Here is a 19,196-nt window from a genome sequence, read left to right on the forward strand (position 1 = left end):
GCTTACTTTTCCCCATTTTACAGCAACACAGGAGKATGATGTTTAAAATTACAGCTATTTCAACGTGAATTGCACAAATACCAAGTTTCTGATTGTAATGGCAGATAGAATACCCGATAAATATGTGCAAACTTATTTCTCTGATTTTTTATTGTTACTTACTGTGTTTTTATTTACTGCAAACTAAGGCGGATGGTAAATAGACCACTGAAGCCACAAAAGGAAAGGACTGAAGATGTCTGATAGTTTACAACATGAGTCTTGGTAAGTGTTTTACATTTAGTAAACTTAGTGTTCTGAACAGCAGATAAATCTGCCTTGCTGTCCACGGTGTGGTTAATGATCATGGTTTAGGTTTCACTGTGTGAGTTAGCTTTCCATCACTGAGCAGATACCTTCCCAAAAGCTATCTAYGCAAGTTACAAAAAGGATAAAGTAMTTTATAATGACAGCAACTCTTAACAATCATCCTGTAAGAGCTTTGTAATTCCAAATCACGTACAGGTACACGGATGACACAGGGAAGGAAAATCTGTTATGTACTGCACAGGGCTTTTTAGAATTACAACAAATAAAATCCCAGTCCTTTCCCGGTCCCCCAAATTAAAGAGAACCCATCTAATTGTCAATGGGGAAGCACAAAATCTGCTTCTGTGTGGCATGYAAAGGTAATGCCAAATTAAGTCCATATTCCTAAACTGAAGTTACCAGTTTAAACAAGCATTACATCAAGCAGCTTAAAGCGTTACACATCTCCACAGAAAACTGTGGAAGGTGGATTGATTCAAGACTTAGAATAAGCCTATTTTACTTAAAAAACAGATGAGGCAACAAGTGATTGCAACTGAATGCAAATTATCCCATTCAGCTTGTTACCTTCCAGTACTCAATGCACAGCAAAATGTTGCAAAAYGCTTGCTTGAAAAAGTTTGTGCCCTTTCTGACTTGTCTCTTTTCAGTCTTTCCATGTACTGCATGTTCTCTCTCTAATCACCAGCTCCCACAAATGTTTGTGTCTCAGTTCTGCTGACTGAGACAACAAACAGCACACAGTATAATTTCATGGTGGAGAAAAAAAAAAACCTGTTTTCACTGTTTAGGTTTTTACATAACTAAATATTCAGTAAGTCCTCAGCTAATGCCAGCGTATCTTATGAAGTGAAAAAGAAGAAACATTCTCTTCAAAAACAGCAACAATMTGACAAATAATAATCTCATACTATATTTATCTATGTTTTACATTCAAATGCCTTTATTCTGCTGCCTAGTGCTCTTTTACAGCTTTCTCTACATCACCAAAAACCAGCACAAGGAACTTGCAGAACTATTTTTCTTTCCTCTGCTACAGAGATAAGCCTGTCTGCTGAGTCACTGCCCTTAAGACTTACAAGAAGATATACCAGCATCATTTACTGGAATATTAATCTTGGCATCCTACTAACATCAATGATAGCAGGAAACTCAMCATTTTTAAAAATGGGGAAAAAGCTTAACTGGGGGATAGAGGTGAAAGACTGAAAACTAACATCTCTCTAAGTACCTCATATTAAACACCATTTGTTTATACAAAAAAAAAAGTATTTTTCATGGAGCAACAGTGTACATTTTAGAGGGCAAAGCAAATTTAATAAATCAATCTCCTAATAGCTTACAGCAACAAAATTATACTTTAAAATGATTTTAAGGARTTATGTATTTGGGAAGAGAAATAATATACCTTCCTCCCTAATGGATTTCCTTAGGAAACKGAGGGAASAGAAGTCAGACAATTTCTCTTCTGAACGGCAGGAATTTACTTTTCCCTATTTTTCTTCAAATTTAAAAGCTTCTCTTGAAAGGCAGAGACATAGTGAACCACAAAAAGCAGCAAGAGAGAGGCAAGGAAATGAAGAGACATTTCACATGGGCAAAGACAGCACATTCTCATCTCATATCCATCCATCTATGCTCCCTTCCCTTTCCTTTTTTCCACTACTTTCAGTGATTTTGTGCAGAGGTTCAGAGCTGAAAAATGCAGGAGTCAACAGGCATTACCTTGGCTCTCACTTCACCTGCATGCAGCTACACCCACGACTTGTATGTATTTTCAGGTTTTATCCAAAAACCACATATTTTCATGCTTTCTAAGAAGATTAGAAGTGCTAATATATAATGCTTAATAGGAAAAGCTAGTAACAACCCCTTGTGCCAGCTCTATGAAAAATAACTCAGGAAGTTACTGTGCAAGTTCAGGAAAATTTTGGACTCACTCTGTGGTCTAAATCTACATTTCAAAAGCAAATCAGAGCTTTTTATAAAGAGCAGATCACGCTCACATTACCCTCCTTAATATTTGTATTTGCACTAGTTAAACAAATGGAAGGCTTTTTGTCTCAGTATACAGTATTTCATTCAAMCCATTTCACCTGAACTTTACATTAAAATTAGAGATTTTACACTGTAATCCTTCCAGCATTTACTGCCTTTTGACAGAGTGGACAGTCCTATTTTGTAAATTAAAGGATGCACAAACAGGTTAGACCCTAACTTTRTAACTCAGTCTAACCATGAAATAAYGCAATGATGAGGAATGTGGCCATTTAGCATTTCAAATGAAATAGAACTTTTCAAGTCTGCAGTGCTCTGGCKTGAAGAGTTATGTGGCTGCAYTTAAGTTATAAATTTGGGTTACAATTCAGCACAGAGACCTGCAGAAGAAACAGCCAGCAAAAAGATCTTCCTCTTATCAGGGATTTTCTCCACAAATTTGGCACCTGACTGGTCAGAGCCTTTGATCTGCACCTACATTTTGGCTTTTGATCTAGGCTTTTACCCCAGGCCAATCTCTCCAMATGCCCAAGTCTTCTGAGGCTCAGAACACATGTCCCTGACTGTGGCACTGTTTACAGCAGGCAGAACACAGCCTTGCACACTTTCAGCCCTGACCTTTATAAAACTCACCAAGGAGTGGTTAAGGCTCTGCCACTGTGACAACAGGCGAGTATTTTACATCATTTGCTGGTAACAGAGCACACTACAGCTCCCCACTGCATCAGTGACATTATTGCTACAACTAAGCAYTGCCACATTGAAATAAATTCCCAGAGCATAAWGGGAAACACAATTGGTCACCTCAAYTGRGGAAAATAAATGCAGAAAACTTTAAGTCTGAGAGGTAGGGTTGACTTTTAGATTACAGGGAGGAGMTAGTTTAACCTAAAGTAAGGAAAGTATCAGATTGTTGCTTTTTTTACAGTCAAACATTAAGCACCATCTCTTCACAATTCCAGTAGCTGAATTTATTCTGAAACAGCAACAACCAATTCTCCTATAAAATCGGTATTTCTGTTTTATGGAGTGGTTTAGTACTAAATCTCATGCATCATAAATAAGTCTCAGACAGTTGATAATGATCTCATTTTTTATTCAAACAGAAGCAGCATGCCATGGTGATGGAATTATATTTTGTAATTGGATTACAGCAGTAGTAGTTAAAATATACAATTGGGGTAAAAAAGAAAGAGATGAAAAATTATGGCCTTACTCCTTGGGTTTATATTGAGCAGGCAGAYTGTCATCCTACCACAAAGCTGTTAATATTATCACTTAATTAACTAATGCTAGTATCTCCATAATGARTTTTATACTCTGATGAGAAAATTATACAGCTTACATATGATGCTAGTATAAAATACACAGAAAACATTAATACAAAGATTTAGATGCTATCAGGTTTCTTGAGGCAAGTATAAGATGCAAAATAAAGTCTTTAACAGCCATACCTAAATCTCCAGCGGATTTGATGTCAATATTATCAAAACCACTGCCAATTCGGACAATTATTCGAAGTGCTTTAAATTTCTCCAGGTCTTCTCGAGTTAAAGTTATAGTGTGATACATCAGTGCACCCACTGCTTCATTTAGTACCTAGAAATAAAATGCAAGAAAAAMCACTTATTTTATATTTGTCCTTCACAGAGTCTCAGCTTAATCTCATACACATATTTTCAAGTATATAAAGACTGTAAAAACATTAAATACAGATTATGGGGTTTTTAAATGTTACTTCTCCAATTATCTTCCAGCCTCTTGATAAGCCTTTTTCATGTAAGTCTYCATTCTAGCATGATGGGATCAGCTTTAAAAGAACTGAGTGATCTGTATTTATGTTCTTAACAAGAGCGAAAACTCTTCTCATCCCACAGGAAATGCTCTGCAATGCTGACCCCAAGTACAAGTGCCACTGGACTGCATCTGCACACGCAGAAGCAGCACAACACAGGAGCAAACACACCCCACAGTGAGTATTTTATGCTTAGGCAGCTGACACTCAGCTTTGAATGGAGTTACAGACCWGTATCTCTTCACCACACACAGTGGTACAGGCATTCACTGCCCTGCTAAACCTTTTGATACCTGAATAGAAAACATTCAGTGATCATAAACCACATCCAACAAGGGAGAGTGAAATCGGTCAAGTCACATAAAAGAAAAGTCTTTGCCCCTCAGTTTACTGACACTAAAAATAAGCTCTCACTGATGGAGAGCTGGATGTCACACAAATAGGTACTAATTGAGATGCCAAACTTGCCATTATCCAGGAAAGTAAAAAACCTCAGAGAAATAAGAAATTGCGTCAAAGCAAAAATGCTGCAGAAAAAAACCTTAAACTTGTGAAAGAGCACCAAAAAAGGCAAAAATAAAATATATTCAGCCCCTGACAAGTTAAATTACRTTAGAGTGCATCCAACCTACTCAAAGAGAATTTAAGAGGAAGAGGTGTGGAGTAGGGAGAGGGAGGGGTGTGGAGAAAGGAGCCAGACATGCCCAGCAGTTTTGAATTCTGCTACCAAACAGTGACACTGTACCCCACACAGCTGGTGCAAGCTTATTTTTCAGACAGCAGACAGTGTTTTCCTCTTTATATGCAAATTGCATGATTTTACTTCTTCAAAATACTTCTCAGTGCTTGTACCTTCAATGCACTAGCTAAGGTCCTAATCGCTCTACAAGATACAAAACAGGGATAAATCATTTCAGGAGCTAAGGCAGCTGTAATGACTTCAAGAGATTCCTATGACACACTTCACATAAAAGGTCTGTAGAGACGCTAAATTTCTTATTCAACAGACTTTTGGGTTTGGTCCATGCACAGATTCTGTCATCTGAATTATTTCTGCTCATATGAACATTTCTGCAAGGTCAGTWAAGATCATAAACATACAAAATTTTAAAAATAACTACTCCAGTAAATCAGTCTTTCACACAGAGGTTGATATTTGCAGGAACCCAGGATCTGCAGCAGTGTTTGAAATTAATATACATGAAGAAAAAAATTTAAAAAAAAATAAAACCAAACTCCAAAAAAATGAAAGAAAAGCACTTCTTACTGAATACTTCACAAAATTATTTATGCTATTTYAACATGTGTTTCTGGACTGAGAATGCCAGTTCTAAGTCAGATAAAGACCAGATTCCTCTGAGCAGAATTTGCATTTATTAGTAAGAACTGAAAAAAAAATTACAAATTACACATCCTTAAAGAATGCAGCTACAACATAATTCAAAGACCAGCTGTAGGCTCTGATCTTATAAAATCATTACACACACACAAAACTCCTTGATTTTAATGGTGCAAATAAGTCCTTTGGAGATTAYATCCAGCAATTCCCAATCAGAAAGACTCCACTCATCAGAATGTGTTACCTTGAGCTGTTACCCAGAGTTAATAAAAACCCTGAAGTTTATGGGGTTTGCTTCTCCAGTGACATTGCAGCWGGAATGGACCAAAGCTGAGGTACTTACAGAAGAACCAGTCCTTCTTAGGACCAGAGAGCCCATCTAAAATGYCCTTAGGATATTTCTGCTCCCACTAGAGGCTGAAATAAAATTGTTCAAGAGACTCTCCCAGTCTCAATGAATGGAAATTTCTCCAAACTCAGTTGCAGCACTTGCTGCTTCAAGCTTCAAGGTCAAGTTCTTTATAATATCCTGGTTGTCTCCAAGAAGCCACATCCCCTATTCTATGTCGTATCACATATATTTTCCCTCCCAAAAGTTGCTCTGAATGGCTGCACTGCAGGAGAAAACATCATCTGTGTAGCTGTCAGAAGAGCAAAAACTGGAGAATCTTAGAACTTAGGGATGTGYTCTCCTAAGGCTCTCTGACAACCAGAGCCTCCTCTTCCAGACTGGAAAAGGCCAGTGCTGTGTCTGTTTTGGGGTGCAGAGCCACCATGGTTTTAAGGACTGCATCCAACAGGGGCTAAAGGACAGCTGAACTGGCTCACACATCTGTATTTTCAAATCAGTGTTTCACTCTGGGGAGCAGTATTTCGTTTCATAATCGTGTATTTTATTAACTCAGCCCGCCAAGACTGTCATTTGGGCTCTAAGAGCACTGGCCTGGACCCATTACATTTTTGGGTCCATCTAGGTTATGGCTTGGCACTAGGAGGAGATAGGAAAGTACTGGAAAGCTTGGGAATGTGTTCAATAAAAGGAAAAATATTTCCTACCTACAGCTTAAYGCTGACACTAGCTATTTCCACAGGCACTTACCCATCATATGGGATATGGAACAAGTAGATGCAAGTGACAAATCTTTTAGAWTTTCTATTTAGTGATGGAGTCTCACCTAGGATTACAGGCTAGTTAGCAAGGAAATCCACTGCTAAAAATGTAATACCCTGCAAGTGTGTTTTATCACATTAATTTGATAATTTAATTATCTTACTGCTTTTTGCAACTGGACATGTAATCAAAATATACCAGAAAGGCAGAAAATAATAGCAGAAAATACTAAGTTAGAAACATTCAGCACTGGTGAATGTTAATAATGCCACTTAAGAGTAAAAAAATGGTGAAAGCTTCTGTAATTTGGAATTTTCTGTACTTGCATAAATTATATTCTCACTCATTACATGTATTAAATGCACACAAAGTCTGAAAAAAATTTTCAATGAGTAAAATCAAACTTATATACAGACTTAAGTTAACACATGAAAATGGCATCCAGCCAAAGAAAATATCAACAATTCCAGAAAACGAAATTATCTTTAGAAAAAATAACTGCATAAGAGCAATTTGCTGATGATTTAACAGAAGTGGTGGATGCACTGAGAAAATCAGGAAGAATATGAGGTTCTTCCCCATYATTTTCCAGAAAGAACTTGAAGGAATTTTTACCAAATTCAAGTACAATTTTATTACGGAGATCAAACTTGTGAGCGAGATAACAGGCAARGAAAAAATTCCAGACCAGCCTGAGTATGTGGCAGTCAGAGCACGCTCTTTGATGATTTCTTGGGAGGAAAGGCAATGGAAAAACCTGATAGAAAATGAGCAGAGTCAGCTGTGCTCCTCCAACAGCCATTCCTGCTTTCATCACACTGCAACTGWGCTCTCTGGGAAGAAAGGATCTGAGGCAAAAGCTGAAACACCGAACATGAGCTGGCGTACTTCTGCTCCCCAATGATTATATAGCTCATCTGCCTAATTTCTATCCTTTCTGACTGACTTCCAGGTGGAGCTACAGCCCTCTGCTGAAAGCCTTTTTCRTACCCTATTCCAGGAGCTGACAGCTTTTTCAATCACAACAGTTTGGACAGGTCTTTTTGCCATTCTTCAACCTCAAAATGACTTCTGAGCATTCACAACGTGCCAGGTCACTGTGGCTCTTGACGACACAGTAGTAGGAGACATTCCTATTATCAAGAATTTAACAAATCCTGAGTACTGATCACCAAAGGTTGAAATCCTTCTTCAACATTTTCTCATCTACATTTTCCCCCCTTCTTTCAGCACCATGCTTTTAGACCTCATGCCATACATCACAGTCACCACTGTAACACAAACATCTCATTATTTGGGGAAGAGCTCTGAGCACATTGCTTACTTTTATAAAAACATATAAACAYATCATTACATTCTAAGAACCAAACAGCAAGGCCTCCTCCTCTTGAAGCATCTCAAGACACTTCCAGATTTGACTATGAGAGGCTGATCCCAGATGCTCATGGATCAAATCCAGAGCACAGAAACATAACACAGTACATAAAACGCCACAGTGTGTTAATGTAGAAACAAAAAAAAATTGTAAATTACATGTTGAATACAACAAGGTATCAATCATAAACAAAAATCATCACTATAAAGTGCTCTTCTAGAATCTACAAAGTATTGCATTTCTTGGGCGTGAGGTTTGATGTGTCATCTCTAAAAAAAATATGTTCCAGTGTCACCAACAGACGTGAGATATTTTGCACATTTGGGTGGAACAAATGTACCAAAACGGAGTAGGCTTTGCCTTATTTAACTTGCAAAAAGCAGCTGCACGTTGAATTTGTAATCAATAGTCTGTCACATGGGGAATGCTGCAGAGACTCAGGAGCTGCTCTCAAAGTCTCACTACAACATTGCAAAGGGTCCATGTGAAACCAAGAGCATTACAGCCAAAAAGAAAAGCCAGTGTGCTCAAGTGGTATTTAGTGTCTCTCTAAAGCTCTGTTAGATTGTGCTGCTTTTTACAAGTTTTTGCTTCTCTTTACAAGCTCTCAGCTCCCTGTTAGACTCCCGTGATCCATGGTGCTGTCAGTAACCCACCCATTTCAYATAAACTTTACTCAGCCAGGATACTCTCTAGTGAGGACCCTAAACATTAATACTTAAGTTTATGCTGTCCATAAATACAAGTATAAATATTTTACACCAACATAAACAAAACTTGTAGGCTCCTGAAAACACTCTCTAAAAGCCTATATATCCATACACTATATATACTACATATATATATATACACACGACATATATATTTGATAGTGTATTTCTTGTGTTCTAAAAATAGTATTAAAAAATCTATACATACAAATACACACATAACTACATAAATAAACTTTGTAGTCTAAACCCAACTTCCTTTTAAATAGTATATTCAAGCCAGGATTTACTGACCATTACATGGAGTTTCAATGATAGAAGTCCATTTGAGAATGTAGACTCTGAAGCTGTTTTTACCAAATAAAAGGCTTTAATGAAAAATCTTTAATAGGAGTTCTGAGTGTTAGTTTCTCTGTTAATAAGGCTGAATYGTGTTCCAGTTCAGGTCAAGCCTATCAGACACTACAGTAGATTGAACATCTATACCACAAGATCATTATGGAGTCATGGAAGTCACTGGTGACAGTGCATCAACCCGTTTTTTTTCTGGAGTGCTTCATAAGGAATCTGATCCAAAGCTYATTTGGTTTCAGTACATTCACAAGGTTTTCGATCAGTTCTGAGGCAACAACCTGTTCCCAAACAGATGCTATTGTTTAGAACAAGGATCCTTCCTTTTTATGTATATTCTTCGAGTATTTAAATCTGATGGAAAACTAAAATGCTTCAACTGTATCATGAATATAAACAGCTGATGGTGCAAACACAAGATTGAAACTTTACTGCTAAACAAAGAATTGGAAGCTGGAAAAATTCTCACTTAACCATTGATGCAAGCGGGATAAATCAAAGAGCTCAACAACAGAACTGCTCTGAATTTGTCTGTACCAGTTTCAAAACATGTGTGGCTTTTCAGCTCTTCTTTGCCATGGTCTTTGATAAAACTGCCATCACTAGAACAATTTCTACATTTAAYTCYTATGYARAAGTGTGACTGAAAACTTTCAAATSCTGTTGAAYAGGAAGTTCAGCTTTAAGTTTTTTTATCGTAAAACTACAAATATGGAAATGTAGTATACTTCTGAAAATTATTTTATGTTGTGCTCAGAAAACAGGAATCAAAGGATCTGACACATTCTACCTCAATCTCTGCAAAGGCTGAGGCACAGGTTTGTCACTCACACTCTGTTCCCAYTTCTACCCAAGGACTTGCCACTGCTTTTTTCAGTGTTCTAGTGAACTGGGTAAATGCTTGAAGCTGTAAATCYGATCAACCTCACACACTTTTTTCCTTCTACCTGATTGGCAACAAGATGTAGGGAAGCACGTAATTACAGAAAAAAGGAGAACGATAAAACGCACTCAGCTTCAAATAAACTCTTCACTTCCTTCCAACCCATACATTTTGTTTTAAAGACCATTCCTAATCAGTTGTGCTTCCTGTCTGTTCATCTGGGTTTGCAAGAATCACTMTTTTCTCTCTGCTTGGTTGACATGTCTGTTGCCAGCTCTTGCACATAATGTTTACATTCATCCCTCTGGATCTACACAGCACTTCCATGTTACAGAAYACACAGCAAAGGGCAGGAAGCCCAAAAAGCAAAGAACACAAATTCAAAAAAATCTCGGGCAACACAAAGACCTCAAGGGTGTGCTTGAGTCTGTCATGCCTTCAACGGTACAGAAGTGGAAAAGAGCAGCARTATTGCAGGAATCAGAGTGCTGGGTAGGTTGCCAAGGAGCCAGGAAAAGCAGCAAACTGTGAATGGCACTGAAATGAAGAGGGATTGGGAAAGAAARGAGAACAGACAACAGAGCATCAGATAGTTAAAAAAGAAAGCTGACCTGGAATGAGGATGGAAGCAAGCTAAGTGTTTTTAAATAATTTTTTTGGATGAACAACTGTATTTTTGGCAGAACAAACCAAAACACTGTTTACACTTGGAAGCAGTCTTAGATAGTTACTGAGAGAACTTATTTACACATCATTAATTGTAAAATAAAAGCCAATTTAAGCACAGCGAGTAACTTTTATAGACAGTAATGCAATCTCTAATAAGAAAGAAATTTAAACACTGAAATCTTAAAATATTTTTACCCTAAATGACAGAAGTTTCCTGATAGAATGCAATGAACCGAACTCTCAAGCAATCCCATGGTAACAGTTTGACAAATGTAATGCTCAACTTCACACAGCCATATGCAACATCTRCAACCAAACAGAACTTAGGGGTTAAGGGATAAACACATCTATTGCAGCCTTTGCAGACTGGCTTGAAAATAAACTGCTTTTTCTAGGGAGAATGGGAAAGAAACAAAGAGACAAACCAAAACCAAGCAGAATCTAACACATGAGCAATTTTTGAAGAAGTGTAATAAGTGTCCTCTCAAAGTTATTTCAAAACCTTGGGTGACTCTCAGTAAATGTCAGTATTCACTTAAGCACTGGCAGCCTGATTTTTCAGAAGGAAGGAAATATATCTTCAGCATCCAAGCTGCTTTCCAAAGCAGTGGAACAAAGAATGAATGCTTTGACCTGAGATGAAGCAGAGTTCTAATATGTGATTATTTCTTTGTGCCTTCACAACTTGTTACTTATTTTCCATACTTTAATCTCACAGCCATAAAAAGTGATTGATAAATGAACTCTTTGCAGAAGGGAATTGCTACAGAACTGCAACTGGGGCGTTAGCAAGTTTGGAGAAAACTTTCTTTAATGAGCACACCTAGTAAGGTATTTGCTAACATCCTGCTTTTGACTCTGCACACAAATRGCATTGAAATCTTYACTTCTTTTCCTCCTTCCACATGTRTTAAAATCTCTCAGCCTGCTTGATCCTCTATGAAAAACTACGTAGCTCGTGCTTTGCTGTCTCACAAACTACGATAAAGTATGCTTTCCACACTACTTCCTTAAAATACTGGAAAGATAATATTTTAAACCACTGTCTTGCCCCTGAAACCTTCTCAGGACATCAGAAATCCCTTCTCCAGTTTCCAGAATTTTCACTCCTCAAACTCAGTTATAACTACTTCCACCCACCTGATCAAGGCTCCACAACTGTGCAAGCTGAGTTAATATGGGTTTCTTTCCTACTTTCCTAGACATCCCTCTGCAGCCATTCACTCCTTTCCTTCCCATTCTTGGTTCATGTCTTTGTCGCCAATACATTCATCTACAAGTGACCCATGTAAGAGTATCAAACACTTCTTTCCAACCCCATCCTAAACTTTCCAATCTCTGGCTTGCCCCTACAACTTCAGACTAAATGTATCTATATCTGCTAGCATATTAAATCAGTAACTCACTATCATCAAAATCTGTATTTTAATTAACAGAACGTCATTCAGTATGGCCACGAATGTGCATTCATAAATACATGAACATTGCAGATTCTGCTTTAAATATGCAACTCTTAATATCAAAACCTTTTGTGAAAACCATTTCATATTTAACAAAGTAACATTTCCAAATAAGGTATTATAAAGCAGCACTAATATACTCTAAACATAAGTGAAAAATAGAAATTTTTCGCAGATGAACAAGTGAACACTTTTCACACAGAAGTGAACAATGCTCCACACTTCATAAAATTGATTTCTCAGTCCACATTAAAGGAATGTAACAATAKGATAATGAATTAAGGTTTGTGATTTTTGTTGCCGAAATTTATTACCTGGCAGACTCAAACATTTTGGGATAATTTTATCCTTCAGACAAGTGAAAATCTGTATTATGGTGCTGTATTGACAGACAGTGAAAGTCTATTTTCCTGATTCATTACTGAGCCTGCTGAGAATTAATTACTTTTATATAATAAAAAGCAAAGGATGCAAGCTTTAGTATAATCCTCTCAATACAACACTGTTATGAAGATCAGTAACAGATCATTTCTGTCACTTATCAGTTACTCAAATAATTTTCCAAAGCTATGGTTTGAGAGACACACTGACTCTCAATCTCAGGATCTGAAACGTTAATTTATTACACACCACTGCTAATAGAAAATATCCACTGTTTTTATGCAAGGCATTCATGGCACCCAGGAATTCCCCAGTTCTGGTGCACCAGACGTGAATGGTGTTGATTTTAGTAAGCAAATGATGAAAGTATACAGGTGGTGTGGTACCCAACACTACAGTGCTCACCCACAGAGCAGACTGCTCTTATCTGCTAATAAAAGTTGAATAGCATTTATATTACCTATTCTCTGTGTGTCATTTAGTCCTTGTAAATGCAATCCATGTATTAAATTCTAACAGTGGTGTGAGATAGGAAAGTAAAATAGAAGCAACTTCTCCACATGATTAAAAAGAAGTACACAGAAATAAGGCATTCTATCACATTTTAATTCTTGATATAGAGCAACATAAAAGGGAATTGAGAAAAAAAGCTTGTGCTTCCTCTAAATTTAAAAAAAAAATATTGTTTTTAAACCTTATAAATTAGCTTTATTTTAGAAAAAAAAGCCCCAACAAACATTATCTCTGCAGATCCACTATGAAGGACGACAGAGAAGTTTTCAATTCCTTGCACATGCTCTCAAGTCAGATTAACATTCACCACATTTTCCATGTAAATTCCRGGTTAGCATTTGTTTTGAAACTGTTCTGCAGTGACAATTCTCAGTGCACAAGGCTGCCTAACCCAATRTGCACAATTCCTTGGCTAAACAAAGAGATCAGGAAGGTCCTCACACAGACAATCCAATAGTGAGATTTGACTTTCCAGGCAAAGGCTGAGCTAGGAAAGTATTTCCAAGGAGCACTTCAAGGTATCACATAGTAGTATTTTGCCCAGAAATAACTTTCTCCATGAATCTAATTCAGTAGGTAAGCAGAACAACATCCAGCCAAGGATTCACTACACAAACACACAGCTCACCACAGACATTTTAACAACACAACATCACAGCTGACATAACACTGCTCCGAATCAYCAAAATATTTGCATTTCCTRAAACATCTCAGTTGTACCTCGCAARTATTACCTTTTCRTGGATTTCTTGTGTAGACTGAGCATCACAAAATGCCACTGTGGCTACATCCTTCAGAATAGGCATTTCTACTGTACAATCCCTGCCATCCAGCAACGCTACCAAAGGGCGTGGGTGCATGGGCCCATTCATGATCGGAGGTCGAATGCCTACAAAGAAACAGAAAAGAGTTGTTATTCAGGTCATGCAAATGTGATTAAAAATAGGCTATAGCTAGTGTTGTTTATTCTGATGGCAGAAAGATTTCAAGGACTGAAGCTAATRTAACAGGAACAAATTTATACTCAAGCAAACACAAAAGACCTTAGAAAAAAATTCCATGGAGGTTCAGAAGGCTGAATTATGAAAGATGGATAAAGGGAACAGCATACTTGTTTTTTTAAAGATACATTTTTACTGCACTAATAAGAAGTGCCTGTGCAACCTTATCCAACCTTTAGGTTTTGATTGGATTCCACACCTTTGTGAGCTCCAGACAGAGTGAGAAATATCTTGCCCAGGCTTGTAGAAAGAGTGCAGCTTATGGAATATCATAACCAACTCASTGAGGATTTGAGTATTCAATTTACATATATAATGACGATTCTGCTGAGACTAAAATTTAACTTAAAAAAGCCTACAACAGCAAAATTTTGCATTTACTGAGATCCAGTGTCCAAGTTTACAGGCAAATTGCTGATCTATGTAGGTTTGCTTAGACTTTAAAAGTTTTACAAAACAGCTCTATAAAGCCTAGTCAAACACATCATAATACTTAATCCACCACTGAAAACTCCTACAAAACATGAAAAAATGTCCCTCCTTAAATAAACATCACACTTGGAACACTGTGGAGTGACAAAAAAAGAAAAGAAGAAAAATCAGTCCAAACTGAAGACTTCATTTACATCCTCTTTACAGAGTCTGGAAATGAAAAGTAATCCTTAATATATTTAGAGAGCATCTTTTTAATAATACAGATGATATTAATACACAAAAGTACTCAAGGGAATAATACTAAACTATTACATTTACAAAAAGTAGTTAAGCATGGGTGGAAAAAAAGGGACTTCCTAAGGAGATAATGAAAARCAAAATGAAGAGTGAAGTACATGATCTTTTTCTTCTTTTAAAATAAGTTTTAAGCACTGCAAAGTGAATCAGGCTAGACATTTACTGTATACAAATTTCAACACATATTTTTGTCCCAGTGTGAATTTTAAAACATTGCTTATTTCCTTGATAATCCAAGTTAGTCCAACATTAATGCGAATGACTGAGGTGTCCCAGTTAAGATGCAGGGATTGTTTGTGGAAATWAAGTCCCAGCCTGTGTCAGAAAGCAAGTCCTGAAAGACTGGTATCTGCATTTTAAGTGGATGGAAAAATCAGTCGAATCCCCGCTGCACAAGGTATGTGGCAAAGAAAATTAGCTACTGGAAGAGGGATTTTCACAACTCAACAGAAGCAGAGTATTACTGCCCCTGGGACCAGCCTCAGATCTGGGGCTGAAGGACAGCTCCAGAAACTGCTGACCTCACAGTCCCTCTCAATGGACCAGCCTGAACCCAAAAATTTCACATCCACTCCCACCCAACTCAGGATAGCTTAGCCTCACTACAACCTGGAATTTAAAGAATTTCAATTCTTTAACTATTCAGCTTTTATACCTGAAGATGACAGAACAAGAGTCACYCCATTTGCTTCTTTTCTGTTCTACTTCCAGCATCTCCCAACATCTGATGATGCCAATGCACTGACTGCAGTACTCTCAGCATCAGATGGAAAAAGTACCCACCTGCAATGTTTTCCATGGAAACCATACTCTGTTGTAAAAACCCACTCCTAACCTCTACTATGATAGACAAGCTTAGAAATGCTTCTGGGACACATTATTTCAGTAATATCCAGCCACCAAAACTAAATGGGAGATCTTCRAATGTAATTTTTGAAAACTGCGCATCTTGGTAACTTACTATTGATACTTGTTTGAACCAAAAAGGGTCACATAACCCTCATACAGATATTTTTAGTGAATCAATTACATGCTACTACTGTGGTACAAGATACAAACACTACAATATGCTACATAAAAATACTTAATTACTCAGGAAATAMTTCTATCCTTTAATGGAATTAAATTATAAAACTCCACATCAAATTTACTTTAAAACATGCTAGGATAAAGGATGTTACAGACTTATTCACATTTCTTTAAAACCAGTATGTATAACAGCATTAATAAAATGCAAATATGTCAAGAAACAAATGTAAAAATGACATTGCAAGACCTATTCATCTTGCTGAAGAGTAACTGTGCTCACTCAATAACTGAAATGCTATGGTCATGGTCCTGCCAGTAGAGCAACACCAGAACTTCAGTAGTAAGTTTGAATGCTACCTAAAATAAAATTWAAAAAAAAYCCAGAAYTTCAATACTGAAGWTGTTGCAGATGAATGAGTTAAAACATGGCACAGGTTAGAGCTACAACTAAAGCACCTCTRTCAACAGCAGAGCACATAGTCCAAACTGAAAAAAAGTAGATGAGATTAAAAACTCCCACTTCTAGGAAATCCTTTTCTGACTAGAGCTATCTCAGAAAATCATGAAATATTAACAGCACCGAACAGAGCCCTTTAAGATAATGATTTCTCTAAAATACACAAAGGTGTGGTCTGGTTTTCCCCTCATGCCAGTGTATCTAAGATGTCAACCAAGTTACTTTTGTAACATTGGYGCTAAGGGGAATGCCAGACCAAGCCCCAAAGCACAGGAATAGAAGTCAAGAAACAACCAGAAGGACAAACCCTCCCGAGAAAATCTAAGGCTTTGTTAAGAATCCCCAGAACTCAAACAGATCCAGTGACCTTGGCCACAAAAACCCTACAAACCCTTGCTTGCCAAAATCCTTTCTGAACTTCAGCATAGACTTCCTGTTGCACAATCTTTCTGCCTAAATATCCTGCCACTGAATCGCAGGCAGTAACTCCCCACTTCAGTTAACTTACAGGAACTTCATCACAGYGGCAGTCACTATTTAAAGGTCACATTTGGGAAGACACAGCTTCACTATGAATCAGAACCTTTTGAACAAAAAGCTTCTTCTTCCACCATGCAGATATATTCTGCCCGTTTTTTATCTAAAAATGTCACACTGCACAGTGCCTTTGGGTTTGCAGCAGACCCTTGGAAAGGCAGCAGAAAGCTCTGTGTGTTTAGAGGGCAGTATTTTCTATGCCTGCATTTACAGTGAACCATGCAACTCTGTGCCACAGAGAAGTAACTGTAAACGGTCAAAAGTGACATTCAACACCACAAATGGAAAATAATTAAAAAAACAAACAATTTCACTTAGCTGGCCTATTTAAGTATATGGTACAGCATTTCACATTACACAGATAACATAAATTATACCATCCACCCCCATATCCTGTTATCTTTGTTATGGGAAAACAATCTCAGTTTATCCTAACTCAAGACTTTCAGGAACCCCTACCAACCTGACATTTCTTAATCTGAGCTTGATTTCCAGGGTCATGAATTCGATTTCTCAATGCTTTACAATCTTCAGTATTCTGAGGCAAAATAGCAGCCTGTCATTCCATCCTCATTTCCATGTCTTTAATTTTTCTTGCAGCCTCCTGTAATCTTGAACCAAAGCTTTTAAACTTCTTATCCACTGCAACCTCTGTAGCCTGGATGGTGTTCAAATTTTTACTAAAAATTAAACACAAACAATACATTAAAACAACATTAAGGGTCTGACTCGTGCTCACAGAAGGCAGGAAAYTTGAAGTTAAAGCTTCTCACTGGATCTCTACCCTTCCCCCTATGGCTGCTGGCTTTCCACCACACCTGCTGTGCTGTCACTGGCCGTTACCCTTCCAGGGAAAGCAGTGGAGTGTTAAAACACACACTGCACCTTGCTCAGGACAGCAGGTGTATTGTAAATACACCTACCTGGAACAGTTGGCATCACTCACGTGGCCAAGGCTTTGCCTGGGTGAGCAGAGATCCAGGGACAGGGTGTGATCTCCAAAATCCCYGGGGCTGGAGGGCCAAGCTCTCCAGTGGGTACCAGAGATGGAGTGAGAAGCCTTAACTCTGAACTTGATGGTTTTGCTGGGTCTAAGTCAGGCCCTTAAGGTTATCTAAATGTATTAAAGAAAAAACCCAATGCTTTCCCAACAGYTCTAATCCAGCTGTTAGTCTGGGGTTTTTGCCCTGCCCCCATATGGAAATAATCTGGTGGGGAAGCTCTTATCCCAGTATCAGCTACTGTGCCAGTGGCTGCTGGAATTTTTCTAAATTAATACCAGGTMTAAGGTGCAGAGGCAGACAGAGCAGCTGTCCGTAGGCAGCAGCTATTCACCATGTGGCACACAGCAGAGTGCCTTTGCACAGCTGCAGTCTGGACTAGCTCTCCTGGAAAAAAAAAACCTATCAAAACCTTATTCTAGTCCAGCTCTTATGAAAATAAAACTTGGAAATTGAAAAACCAGTTTTCAGCTGAAGAACCTGAGAGGAGGCCAGACCCATGCACAAATAACTGTGGGTCCCACAAACAAGGGATTAATGAACTCATCATCCAGCTTTGCAACCAAAACAGGAGTGGAAGGGCTGTGAATTACTTAAACACCACACCTCAGACAGCATGGGGACTTAGAACCTTAGCACAAGAYGTATTTTTTTAAACTAAAAAGGGCMATGTCCTCCTCCCTCCCAAACCCCACCTGCTTCYCCTGCTGCTCCTGAAACAAAGGTGCATTGTTTGTGCTACACTCCAAGGGGRGAGCTGAAGCCAACATTAGGCATACTCAGGACTGGAGGGTAAGAAAACTCACCCTGACATATTCCACACTGTTAAAATGTATTTTAAACCTTTCGTAAAACAACCTTTCATGGTACAAAGTGACAGTAATTGAAGCAATCATTTTGCCCAAATAACAGGGATCTCAAAATAGGCTGCCACCATTTGCTGACATTAGAAAATGTACTAAAATGCAACAAGGAAAGCTATCAAGATKAAAGAACAATGCAATTTCGTATTTTTCTGCTGATTAACGTAACATCATTAGGCTGAGGTGTGTCTCATGTAAGACACACATATTAAAAGTAAAGGACACTGTCAGGATTGTAGGCCCAAAACTTGACCTACCTTTCATTTTCTTAAATCTGTTTGCAAAGTCCATGTAATTCTTTAAATGTGTTTTTCTTTTTTCAAAACAAATGCTTCAATTCTTTTTTCTGAAAAATACATCAATGCCAAAAAGCACAACACTTATCAGTAACCCTATAATCACAAACCAACAGGCACATGAAACCGAGGAGAGCAGCCTGGCAAGAGTTTTCCTGTCCCTGGGGATTCTTACAAGCGCAAAAATTAAATAAAGAATAAAAATCCCTTGACAATGTCCTTTTCAAAGAATTTGTGGTAAAAAACTTCCTTTRTACACTATAAAACATCAAGATGATTTATGTTTTTAACAAAATGCAAACTACTGAAGGATCTCATCAATATTTACAAAAACAAGACCTGAAAATGACAGGTTGGACATTCAACAAATTTATAGTGTTGCACAT

At 37.8% G+C, this 19,196-nt stretch overlaps 1 protein-coding gene across 7 annotated transcripts in view; it reads right to left on the bottom strand.

Annotated features, from left to right (window-relative positions):
• The window catches only part of CTBP1 (C-terminal binding protein 1), a 235,048-nt gene that overhangs the window by 22,875 nt on the left and 192,977 nt on the right, over nt 1-19,196 (bottom strand). For 4 of the 7 annotated variants that reach the window (XM_057376207.1, XM_057376206.1, XM_057376212.1 and 1 more), the window contains 2 exons: nt 13,629-13,783; nt 3,762-3,906 (listed from right to left, as the gene is read on the bottom strand). In XM_057376207.1, the coding sequence (XP_057232190.1) occupies nt 3,762-3,906; nt 13,629-13,783 (300 nt within the window). Of the gene's footprint in view, nt 1-3,761; nt 3,907-13,628; nt 13,784-17,113; nt 17,331-18,771; nt 18,861-19,196 lie in introns of all 7 variants that reach the window. The other 3 variants (XM_057376211.1, XM_057376209.1, XM_057376210.1) reach the window with 2 other exon arrangements.

This window comes from Malurus melanocephalus, unplaced genomic scaffold (genome assembly GCF_030028575.1).
Source record: "Malurus melanocephalus ecotype Western Australia unplaced genomic scaffold, MMel_1.1 scaffold_274, whole genome shotgun sequence".
NCBI classification, from domain to species: domain Eukaryota; kingdom Metazoa; phylum Chordata; class Aves; order Passeriformes; family Maluridae; genus Malurus; species Malurus melanocephalus.